At 48.1% G+C, this 13,169-nt stretch overlaps 1 protein-coding gene across 1 annotated transcript in view; it reads left to right on the top strand.

The window, feature by feature from the left end:
- Window positions 1–13,169, top strand: part of LOC128702206 (uncharacterized) — a gene marked incomplete in the record, with an annotated part of 302,046 nt that overhangs the window by 233,169 nt on the left and 55,708 nt on the right. The window contains 1 exon segment of the mRNA XM_070102790.1: window positions 9,608–11,411. Coding sequence (XP_069958891.1) covers window positions 9,608–11,411 — 1,804 coding nt within the window.

Here is a 13,169-nt window from a genome sequence, read left to right as displayed (position 1 = left end):
CCCTCACCCTCCCATCTGTTACAGGCTATCCTGGGAGTTAAAGGCGTCTCACTCCCTCTCCCCCTCCCATCTGTTACAGGCTATCCTGAGTTAAGGACGTCTCCACTCCCTCACCCTCCCATCTGTTACCAGGCTGTCCTGAGTTAGGACGATCTCCACTCCCTCACCCTCCCAGCTGTTACCCAGGCTATCCTGGGTTAAGCCGTCTCACTCCCTCACCCTCCCAGCCCCTGGCCACAGGCTATCCTGGAGTTAAAGGCGTCTCCACTCCCCTCTCACCCTTACCCATCCCGGCTGTTACAGGCTATCCTGAGGTTAGGGTGTCCTCCTCACCCTCCCCAGCTGTTACAGGCTTGGTCTGATTGGACGTCTCACTCCCTCACCCTCCCATCTGTTCACAGGCTATCCTGAGTTTAAGGCGTCTCACTCCCTCCCTCCCTCCCAGCTGTTGCAGGCTATCCTGAGTTCAGGCGTCTGCTCCCTCACCCTCCCAGCTTATTTACAGGCTATCCCCTGCAGGTTAAGGACGTCCTCACTCCCCTCTCCACCCTCCCAGCTGTTGCAGGCTGTATCCTGAGTTAAGGACGATCTCCACTCCCTCACCCTCCCAGCTGTTGCAGGCTATCCTGAGTTAAGGGCGTCTCACTCCTCACCCTCCAGCTGTTACAGGCTATCCTGAGTTAAGACGTCTCACTCCCTCACCCTCCCAGCTGTTACAGGCTATCCTGAGTTAAGACGTCTCACTCCTCACCCTCCCCAGCTGTTACAGGCTATCCTGAGTTAAGACGTCTCACTCCCTCACCCTCCCAGCTGTTACAGGCTATCCTGAGTTAAGACGTCTCACTCCCTCACCCTCCCAGCTGTTACAGGCTATCCTGAGTTAAGACGTCTCACTCCCTCACCCTCCCAGCTGTTACAGGCTATCCTGAGTTAAGACGTCTCACTCCCTCACCCTCCCAGCTGTTACAGGCTATCCTGAGTTAAGACGTCTCACTCCCTCACCCTCCCAGCTGTTACAGGCTATCCTGAGTTAAGACGTCTCACTCCCTCACCCTCCCATCTGTTACAGGCTATCCTGAGTTAAGACGTCTCGCTCCCTCACCCTCCCAGCTGTTACAGGCTATCCTGAGTTAAGACGTCTCACTCCCTCACCCTCCCATCTGTTACAGGCTATCCTGAGTTAAGACGTCTCACTCCCTCACCCTCCCAGCTGTTACAGGCTATCCTGAGTTAAGACGTCTCACTCCCTCACCCTCCCAGCTGTTACAGGCTATCCTGAGTTAAGACGTCTCACTCCCTCACCCTCCCAGCTGTTACAGGCTATCCTGAGTTAAGACGTCTCACTCCCTCACCCTCCCAGCTGTTACAGGCTATCCTGAGTTAAGACGTCTCACTCCCTCACCCTCCCAGCTGTTACAGGCTATCCTGAGTTAAGACGTCTCACTCCCTCACCCTCCCAGCTGTTACAGGCTATCCTGAGTTAAGACGTCTCACTCCCTCACCCTCCCAGCTGTTACAGGCTATCCTGAGTTAAGACGTCTCACTCCCTCACCCTCCCAGCTGTTACAGGCTATCCTGAGTTAAGACGTCTCACTCCCTCACCCTCCCAGCTGTTACAGGCTATCCTGAGTTAAGACGTCTCACTCCCTCACCCTCCCAGCTGTTACAGGCTATCCTGAGTTAAGACGTCTCACTCCCTCACCCTCCCAGCTGTTACAGGCTATCCTGAGTTAAGACGTCTCACTCCCTCACCCTCCCAGCTGTTACAGGCTATCCTGAGTTAAGACGTCTCACTCCCTCACCCTCCCAGCTGTTACAGGCTATCCTGAGTTAAGACGTCTCACTCCCTCACCCTCCCAGCTGTTACAGGCTATCCTGAGTTAAGACGTCTCACTCCCTCACCCTCCCAGCTGTTACAGGCTATCCTGAGTTAAGACGTCTCACTCCCTCACCCTCCCAGCTGTTACAGGCTATCCTGAGTTAAGACGTCTCACTCCCTCACCCTCCCAGCTGTTACAGGCTATCCTGAGTTAAGACGTCTCACTCCCTCACCCTCCCAGCTGTTACAGGCTATCCTGAGTTAAGACGTCTCACTCCCTCACCCTCCCAGCTGTTACAGGCTATCCTGAGTTAAGACGTCTCACTCCCTCACCCTCCCAGCTGTTACAGGCTATCCTGAGTTAAGACGTCTCACTCCCTCACCCTCCCAGCTGTTACAGGCTATCCTGAGTTAAGACGTCTCACTCCCTCACCCTCCCAGCTGTTACAGGCTATCCTGAGTTAAGACGTCTCACTCCCTCACCCTCCCCGCTGTTACAGGCTATCCTGAGTTAAGACGTCTCACTCCCTCACCCTCCCAGCTGTTACAGGCTATCCTGAGTTAAGACGTCTCACTCCCTCACCCTCCCAGCTGTTACAGGCTATCCTGAGTTAAGACGTCTCACTCCCTCACCCTCCCAGCTGTTACAGGCTATCCTGAGTTAAGACGTCTCACTCCCTCACCCTCCCAGCTGTTACAGGCTATCCTGAGTTAAGACGTCTCACTCCCTCACCCTCCCAGCTGTTACAGGCTATCCTGAGTTAAGACGTCTCACTCCCTCACCCTCCCAGCTGTTACAGGCTATCCTGAGTTAAGACGTCTCACTCCCTCACCCTCCCAGCTGTTACAGGCTATCCTGAGTTAAGACGTCTCACTCCCTCACCCTCCCAGCTGTTACAGGCTATCCTGAGTTAAGACGTCTCACTCCCTCACCCTCCCAGCTGTTACAGGCTATCCTGAGTTAAGACGTCTCACTCCCTCACCCTCCCAGCTGTTACAGGCTATCCTGAGTTAAGACGTCTCACTCCCTCACCCTCCCAGCTGTTACAGGCTATCCTGAGTTAAGACGTCTCACTCCCTCACCCTCCCAGCTGTTACAGGCTATCCTGAGTTAAGACGTCTCACTCCCTCACCCTCCCAGCTGTTACAGGCTATCCTGAGTTAAGACGTCTCACTCCCTCACCCTCCCAGCTGTTACAGGCTATCCTGAGTTAAGACGTCTCACTCCCTCACCCTCCCAGCTGTTACAGGCTATCCTGAGTTAAGACGTCTCACTCCCTCACCCTCCCAGCTGTTACAGGCTATCCTGAGTTAAGACGTCTCACTCCCTCACCCTCCCAGCTGTTACAGGCTATCCTGAGTTAAGACGTCTCACTCCCTCACCCTCCCAGCTGTTACAGGCTATCCTGAGTTAAGACGTCTCACTCCCTCACCCTCCCAGCTGTTACAGGCTATCCTGAGTTAAGACGTCTCACTCCCTCACCCTCCCAGCTGTTACAGGCTATCCTGAGGTAAGTCGTCTCACTCCCTCCACCCTCCCAGCTGTTACAGGCTATCCTGAGTTAAGACGTCTCACTCCCTCACCCTCCCAGCTGTTACAGGCTATCCTGAGTTAAGACGTCTCACTCCCTCACCCTCCCAGCTGTTACAGGCTATCCTGAGTTAAGACGTCTCACTCCCTCACCCTCCCAGCTGTTACAGGCTATCCTGAGTTAAGACGTCTCACTCCCTCACCCTCCCAGCTGTTACAGGCTATCCTGAGTTAAGACGTCTCACTCCCTCACCCTCCCAGCTGTTACAGGCTATCCTGAGTTAAGACGTCTCACTCCCTCACCCTCCCAGCTGTTACAGGCTATCCTGAGTTAAGACGTCTCACTCCCTCACCCTCCCATCTGTTACAGGCTATCCTGAGTTAAGACGTCTCACTCCCTCACCCTCCCAGCTGTTACAGGCTATCCTGAGTTAAGACGTCTCACTCCCTCACCCTCCCAGCTGTTACAGGCTATCCTGAGTTAAGACGTCTCACTCCCTCACCCTCCCAGCTGTTACAGGCTATCCTGAGTTAAGACGTCTCACTCCCTCACCCTCCCAGCTGTTACAGGCTATCCTGAGTTAAGACGTCTCACTCCCTCACCCTCCCAGCTGTTACAGGCTATCCTGAGTTAAGACGTCTCACTCCCTCACCCTCCCAGCTGTTACAGGCTATCCTGAGTTAAGACGTCTCACTCCCTCACCCTCCCAGCTGTTACAGGCTATCCTGAGTTAAGACGTCTCACTCCCTCACCCTCCCAGCTGTTACAGGCTATCCTGAGTTAAGACGTCTCACTCCCTCACCCTCCCAGCTGTTACAGGCTATCCTGAGTTAAGACGTCTCACTCCCTCACCCTCCCAGCTGTTACAGGCTATCCTGAGTTAAGACGTCTCACTCCCTCACCCTCCCAGCTGTTACAGGCTATCCTGAGTTAAGACGTCTCACTCCCTCACCCTCCCAGCTGTTACAGGCTATCCTGAGTTAAGACGTCTCACTCCCTCACCCTCCCATCTGTTACAGGCTATCCTGAGTTAAGACGTCTCACTCCCTCACCCTCCCAGCTGTTACAGGCTATCCTGAGTTAAGACGTCTCACTCCCTCACCTCCAGCTGTTACAGGCTATCCTGAGTTAAGACGTCTCACTCCCTCACCCTCCCAGCTGTTACAGGCTATCCTGAGTTAAGACGTCTCACTCCCTCACCCTCCCAGCTGTTACAGGCTATCCTGAGTTAAGACGTCTCACTCCCTCACCCTCCCAGCTGTTACAGGCTATCCTGAGTTAAGACGTCTCACTCCCTCACCCTCCCAGCTGTTACAGGCTATCCTGAGTTAAGACGTCTCACTCCCTCACCCTCCCAGCTGTTACAGGCTATCCTGAGTTAAGACGTCTCACTCCCTCACCCTCCCAGCTGTTACAGGCTATCCTGAGTTAAGACGTCTCACTCCCTCACCCTCCCAGCTGTTACAGGCTATCCTGAGTTAAGACGTCTCACTCCCTCACCCTCCCAGCTGTTACAGGCTATCCTGAGTTAAGACGTCTCACTCCCTCACCCTCCCAGCTGTTACAGGCTATCCTGAGTTAAGACGTCTCACTCCCTCACCCTCCCAGCTGTTACAGGCTATCCTGAGTTAAGACGTCTCACTCCCTCACCCTCCCAGCTGTTACAGGCTATCCTGAGTTAAGACGTCTCACTCCCTCACCCTCCCAGCTGTTACAGGCTATCCTGAGTTAAGACGTCTCACTCCCTCACCCTCCCAGCTGTTACAGGCTATCCTGAGTTAAGACGTCTCACTCCCTCACCCTCCCAGCTGTTACAGGCTATCCTGAGTTAAGACGTCTCACTCCCTCACCCTCCCAGCTGTTACAGGCTATCCTGAGTTAAGACGTCTCACTCCCTCACCCTCCCAGCTGTTACAGGCTATCCTGAGTTAAGACGTCTCACTCCCTCACCCTCCCAGCTGTTACAGGCTATCCTGAGTTAAGACGTCTCACTCCCTCACCCTCCCAGCTGTTACAGGCTATCCTGAGTTAAGACGTCTCACTCCCTCACCCTCCCATCTGTTACAGGCTATCCTGAGTTAAGACGTCTCACTCCCTCACCCTCCCAGCTGTTACAGGCTATCCTGAGTTAAGACGTCTCACTCCCTCACCCTCCCAGCTGTTACAGGCTATCCTGAGTTAAGACGTCTCACTCCCTCACCCTCCCAGCTGTTACAGGCTATCCTGAGTTAAGACGTCTCACTCCCTCACCCTCCCAGCTGTTACAGGCTATCCTGAGTTAAGACGTCTCACTCCCTCACCCTCCCAGCTGTTACAGGCTATCCTGAGTTAAGACGTCTCACTCCCTCACCCTCCCAGCTGTTACAGGCTATCCTGAGTTAAGACGTCTCACTCCCTCACCCTCCCAGCTGTTACAGGCTATCCTGAGTTAAGACGTCTCACTCCCTCACCCTCCCAGCTGTTACAGGCTATCCTGAGTTAAGACGTCTCACTCCCTCACCCTCCCAGCTGTTACAGGCTATCCTGAGTTAAGACGTCTCACTCCCTCACCCTCCCAGCTGTTACAGGCTATCCTGAGTTAAGACGTCTCACTCCCTCACCCTCCCAGCTGTTACAGGCTATCCTGAGTTAAGACGTCTCACTCCCTCACCCTCCCAGCTGTTACAGGCTATCCTGAGTTAAGACGTCTCACTCCCTCACCCTCCCAGCTGTTACAGGCTATCCTGAGTTAAGACGTCTCACTCCCTCACCCTCCCAGCTGTTACAGGCTATCCTGAGTTAAGACGTCTCACTCCCTCACCCTCCCATCTGTTACAGGCTATCCTGAGTTAAGACGTCTCACTCCCTCACCCTCCCAGCTGTTACAGGCTATCCTGAGTTAAGACGTCTCACTCCCTCACCCTCCCATCTGTTACAGGCTATCCTGAGTTAAGACGTCTCACTCCCTCACCCTCCCATCTGTTACAGGCTATCCTGAGTTAAGACGTCTCACTCCCTCACCCTCCCATCTGTTACAGGCTATCCTGAGTTAAGACGTCTCACTCCCTCACCCTCCCATCTGTTACAGGCTATCCTGAGTTAAGACGTCTCACTCCCTCACCCTCCCAGCTGTTACGCAGGGTGGCCCGAAAAAGAAAAACTTTCACCATCATTCACTCCATCACTGTCTTGCCAGAAGGGTGCTTTACACTACAGTTTTTAAACTGCAACATTAACACCCCTCCTTCAGAGTGCAGGCACTGTACTTCCCATCTCCAGAACTCAAGTCCGGCCTGCCGGTTTCCCTGAACCCCTTCATAAATGTTACTTTGCTCACACTCCAACAGCACGTCAAGTATTAAAAACCATTTGTCTCCATTCACTCCTATCAAACACGCTCACGCATACCTGCTGGAAGTCCAAGCCCCTCGCACACAAAACCTCCTTTACCCCCTCTCTCCAACCTTTCCTAGGCCGACCCCTACCCCGCCTTCCTTCCACTACAGACTGATACACTCTTGAAGTCATTCTGTTTCGCTCCATTCTCTCTACATGTCCGAACCACCTCAACAACCCTTCCTCAGCCCTCTGGACAACAGTTTTGGTAATCCCGCACCTCCTCCTAACTTCCAAACTACGAATTCTCTGCATTATATTCACACCACACATTGCCCTCAGACATGACATCTCCACTGCCTCCAGCCTTCTCCTCGCTGCAACATTCATCACCCATGCTTCACACCCATATAAGAGCGTTGGTAAAACTATACTCTCATACATTCCCCTCTTTGCCTCCAAGGACAAAGTTCTTTGTCTCTACAGACTCCTAAGTGCACCACTCACTCTTTTTCCCTCATCAATTCTATGATTCACCTCATCTTTCATAGACCCATCCGCTGACACGTCCACTCCCAAATATCTGAATACATTCACTTCACCTCCTCCATACTCTCTCCCTCCAATCTGATATTCAATCTTTCATCACCTAATCTTTTTGTTATCCTCATAACCTTACTCTTTCCTGTATTCACCTTTAATTTTCTTCTTTTGCACACCCTACCAAATTCATCCACCAATCTCTGCAACTTCTCTTCAGAATCTCCCAAGAGCACAGTGTCATCAGCAAAGAGCAGCTGTGACAACTCCCACTTTGTGTGTGATTCTTTATCTTTTAACTCCACGCCTCTTGTCAAGACCCTCGCATTTACTTCTCTTACAACCCCATCTATAAATATATTAAACAACCACGGTGACATCACACATCCTTGTCTAAGGCCTACTTTTACTGGGAAATAATTTCCCTCTTTCCTACATACTCTTAACTTGAGCCTCACTATCCTCGTAAAAACTCTTCACTGCTTTCAGTAACCTACCTCCTACACCATACACTTGCAACATCTGCCACATTGCCCCCCTATCCACCCTGTCATACGCCTTTTCCAAATCCATAAATGCCACAAAGACCTCTTTAGCCTTATCTAAATACTGTTCACTTATATGTTTCACTGTAAACACCTGGTCCACACACCCCCTACCTTTCCTAAAGCCTCCTTGTTCATCTGCTATCCTATTCTCCGTCTTACTCTTAATTCTTTCAATAATAACTCTACCATACACTTTACCAGGTATACTCAGCAGACTTATCCCCCTATAATTTTTGCACTCTCTTTTATCCCCTTTGCCTTTATACAAAGGAACTATGCATGCTCTCTGCCAATCCCTAGGTACCTTACCCTCTTCCATACATTTATTAAATAATTGCACCAACCACTCCAAAACTATATCCCCACCTGCTTTTAACATTTCTATCTTTATCTCATCAATCCCGGCTGCCTTACCCCCTTTCATTTTACCTACTGGCTCACGAACTTCCCCCACACTCACAACTGGCTCTTCCTCACTCCTACAAGATGTTATTCCTCCTTGTCCTATACACGAAATCACAGCTTCCCTATCTTCATCAACATTTAACAATTCCTGAAAATATTCCCTCCATCTTCCCAATACCTCTAACTCTCCATTTAATAACTCTCCTCTCCTATTTTTAACTGACAAATCCATTTGTTCTCTAGGCTTTCTTAACTTGTTAATCTCACTCCAAAACTTTTTCTTATTTTCAACAAAATTTGTTGATAACATCTCACCCACTCTCTCATTTGCTCTCTTTTTACATTGCTTCACCACTCTTTTAACCTCTCTCTTTTTCTCCATATACTCTTCCCTCCTTGCATCACTTCTACTTTGTAAAAACTTCTCATATGCTAACTTTTTCTCCCTTACTACTCTCTTTACATCATCATTCCACCAATCGCTCCTCTTCCCTCCCGCACCCACTTTCCTGTAACCACAAACTTCTGCTGAACACTCTAAAACTACATTTTTAAACCTACCCCATACCTCTTCGACCCCATTGCCTATGCTCTCATTAGCCCATCTATCCTCCAATAGCTGTTTATATCTTACCCTAACTGCCTCCTCTTTTAGTTTATAAACCTTCACCTCTTTCTTCCCTGATGCTTCTATTCTCCTTGTATCCCATCTACCTTTTACTCTCAGTGTAGCTACAACTAGAAAGTGATCTGATATAACTGTGGCCCCTCTATAAACATGTACATCCTGAAGTCTACTCAACAGTCTTTTATCTACCAATACATAATCCAACAAACTACTGACAAAACTTACCTAATCTATTTCCTAACATCCCTGTGACTATAACTTGCATCTGTGTCCTCTTGGAACTGGTCCTTCCACTGTATGATGCAGAGGGTCACAATTGTGTGGAGATTGGGCGGTAATCAGACTTGACACAAGGAAGAGGAGGATACCACCCCGAATTCCTTGAATTAAGAATCTTTCAATAATATGAAGGTACTTTTCTTGGCGGGCCTTAAATCACGAGCTTCACCAGTATATCTTGTGGCTGTTCATTTCATAGGTACTGTGGGTAATGTCATTATAGTTATTGAGGTAAATTTGGAGTATGAGCAACGTTACATGCAGGAATTCAGGGAAACTGGTTAACCGGACTCGAGTACTTGAGGTGGGAAGTACAGTGCTTGTACTCTGGAGGAGGGGTGAGGGTGTTGTAGTTCGGAGAGGTCTGATGGATTGTGTTGTCAGCACATTTATGGCAAGACAGCTGTTGAATAAAGAATGAGTGTTTTTTATTTTTGTAGGAGGAGGCGAGATACCTTGGGAGATAATGCACAAAAATGCCTAGGTAGAAATGCTTGTACATTTCATGTGACACAGTTGTAATGTTTTTTTGTTACTGCAGGCACACGGCTATCGAGGAGAGTGATGGTGGTGAGAGCAGCGAGGCGGGGATGGCTGGGGTCAAACGTCACCACCAGCGACCTGCAGCCTCCTTCCACCACCAACTGGCCACTCACGATCCTGGATACTTTAGGAAGGACTCCAGGACGCCTGAAGAACACTCCACCAATCACGCTCCTCTGGACGCCCTAGAGCCGCCGCCTCTTGCAACTACCCGCCCTCCCGAGGCTTCCAGTAGTGGTGATCACCTTGCGGCTACTACAGTCAACAACAGTGTTCACATAGACGCTACTACAGTCACCAACAGTGTTCACATAGCCGCTACTACAGTCAGCAACAGTGTTCGCATAGTGACCAGTAACGCTATAGTTAACAATAATGTTGATCGGGCGGGTACTAGCACTACAATTAGCAACAATGTTGATCGGGCGGGCACTAGTACTACAATTAGCAACAATGTTGATCGGGCGGGCACTAGCACTACAATTAGCAACGACGTTCTCTTAGCGGGAACCATCACCAATGTTGCTACTGCTGATAGCGAGACTTGTCCCAATGATGTCAACAGAGAGATTAGTCTCAAAGACACCACCTACTCCTGTGCTACTACTAACAGCAGTGGTAACATCACAGTACCATGCTCCAACGCTACTAGCAACAGCAGTGGTGTCCTTAAACCCACTACCTATTCTAACACAAACAACAGCAACGGTAGCATAGAGGGAAGCTCGTGTGCTCGTACTCACAGTGGTAAAGATGTTTGCTCATCGGCACCAACAAAGGCTTCCTCCGATACAACCATACCAGACAGCTCCAACTCACGCAGCACTTTGAACACTTCCAACAGCAGCAGCTCCAACACCTGCGGTACGCTGGATACATCTAGCAGCAGTCCTAATACCTGCAGCACCCTAGAGACGTCTAGCAGCAGTACTAACACCTACAGCACCCTAGACACGTGTAGTACCTCTGTCAGCGACAGAACTCTGGACATATCTGGTAGTTCGTGTACCTCCAGAACTCCAGACACCCCCGCTAGCCCCAGCACATCGAGATTTAGTGTGACTACTCAAAATGTTCACAATTGTGTTCCTAAACCTTCCACCTTTGGTCCTACAGTCACTGACGAAAATAGAAGTGACGGAGAGTGCAAGGTGGGTGATAAGAGTGTTACTGATAACCTTGCTGACTCAGCTGCTAGACTTCCTATCAGCGCTGCTAGTCAGGGAGACAGTGGGTCTGCCGTAGACAGTGAACGAGGAACTACAAATGTCAGCGAGACACCCAAAGCAGTGTGTGATGAGAAGGCAGCACCGACAATTAGTAAAATACAAGAAATACCGGTTCCTGTGTTGGTTGGCGAGTTTCCAACTACCATAGCGATACCTACACCCACCAGTAGTGGTTGGAGCTTCATGGAACACAAGCCTGGTCGCAGCGTGTGTGAGGAACTACGACAGTTATCCAGAGTCAACTCACTCGTAGAGAGAGGGTCGTTGGCCAATATCCGCTCAAACTCTGTCGATGAGAACGGACCGTATGCGTCTAGTCAGAACTGTAGCAGTGGTGGGACGTGCGTGTCGGCGCGTCGTGGCACGCACATCGCCAAGCTCATACAGTCTAAGAGTGTAAACATGGGCGAGCGACCCATCTACCCCAACGTACCGTTCTCGCCCTACGGTTCTCCGTGCTCTTCGCCAAGACTTCGACGTCGACCGCTCAAAGAGTCTCGCTGCGTCAGTATCGAGAAGAATGGAGAGTACGTACAGCTCAACCAGTACAAGCTCAAAGAGGCCATCGGCCAGGTCAGTATACTTACACACCACCGTTTTAGCATCCCTCCAATTATTGAGGAAGGTCTTGATGAATAGCAAAACTTGGGTAAAATACGTCTTATTCAGTATGAGACTTGATATGTGGAACTGGACCCGAATTACTCTGAATGAGAGGAGTTGGGGTAATACAGTTTTATCTGAGAAAGCGGAAGGTACCTTGACACGAATTTTCGTTGTTTTCCCTTGAGGGAGGTTTCTTCATATAAGCGAGAAGTGTTTTTGGTCCAAGGATTTGGACCTGTCGTTCCCTTTGGATCGAACTTCATTGCCTCCCATTTCCGCAGGCGGTGTATGACCCCTACGATATTACTGCTTCCTCAATACATAGTAATAATCTCTTTTATAGGTCTAGTTTTATTCTGTGGCGTTTGATAGTTTGCGTCGTTATGGGTCAATCTGTTGGCTGAAGAATCTTAAGTGGCCCATTTAGTTTAGTTGCTGAAAAATGTTTAGGGAGTATAAATATTGTTGATGGTAATACTCATCTTGCAAGAGATTTGTTTTAAAGGCAGATGGGTTTTTGTTTGCTAGACTTGGTTTGTCCACTGCACTTGAGGTTGTAATCATCTGTATACGAACATCGAGAATACTTTAATGTCTAAGATGGAAATTAAATTTTGTATTTGTGTGTAATATATATATATATATATAATGTCGTGCTATATAAGCCGAACTCCCTTAAAAACTATACTCCCCCCAATAAAAAAAAATACTGATAACTAACTTTTAATCAGCAATAATAGAGATTATTTTTACCAAAACAAACAAAAATCTCGCCTAACCTCCCATAAACTAACGTAATTATTTTAGCAAAATTCTGCTAATATATACACACACACACACACACACACACACACACACACACACACACACACACACACACACACACAATAAGATCACAGTAAACAGGTGATTTCAGAATATGCAAAACAACCACTGTGAAAGAATAGAGAAATTCCAAGCGCTTTCGTGACCACTCACATTATCAAGGATGCTTTACTTTCATAGCTCCTTGATAATGTGAGTGGTCACGAGAGTGCTTGGAATTTCTCTATTCTTTCACAGTGGTTGTTTTGCATATATATATATATATATATATATATATATATATATATATATATATATATATATATATATATATATATATATATATATATATATATATATATATATATAATATTAATTTAAATTTAGTTTAGTTACTATTCCTTAAAATCAATGATATATATATTTTTTCATAATGCTCAGATCGATTTCCACTGTTTATGGCAAAAACAGATTTTAATTCGGATTACTCGGCAAAATGATCCCTTGCCAAATAGACTAAAATGGACGATTCGGCTTATTAGGCACGACATATATAATGTGCCGAATAGGTAAAACTTGCGATTTTGGCTTAAATAGCAAAGCTGCTCTTGCCGAATAAGGCAAGCGAAAATTTGTGTATGCAATAATTTCGCAAAAATCATTCTGAACCTAACTCAACAAAATATATTTCATTGTGTTTGTGTACTATTAAATTATTGTAAACTTGTATAAAATATATTTAGTTGGATTAGGCTAAATTAAATTGCGCTTGTTGTAAGGTTAGGTAAGTTTTTTAAGTTTCTTTTGGTACAAAATTATTAATTTTTACATTAACGTAAATGAAAAAAGTAGAAACGTATAAGAGGAAACTTAGAAAAGACTGAATTTTAAACGAGTTGTTGCTAATTGACCAGTTTTACT

Source organism: Cherax quadricarinatus, chromosome 83 (assembly GCF_038502225.1).
Source record: "Cherax quadricarinatus isolate ZL_2023a chromosome 83, ASM3850222v1, whole genome shotgun sequence".
Lineage (NCBI taxonomy): Eukaryota > Metazoa > Arthropoda > Malacostraca > Decapoda > Parastacidae > Cherax > Cherax quadricarinatus.
Note: the sequence above shows the minus strand (reverse complement) of the source record. Positions and strands in the feature narration are given on the sequence as shown.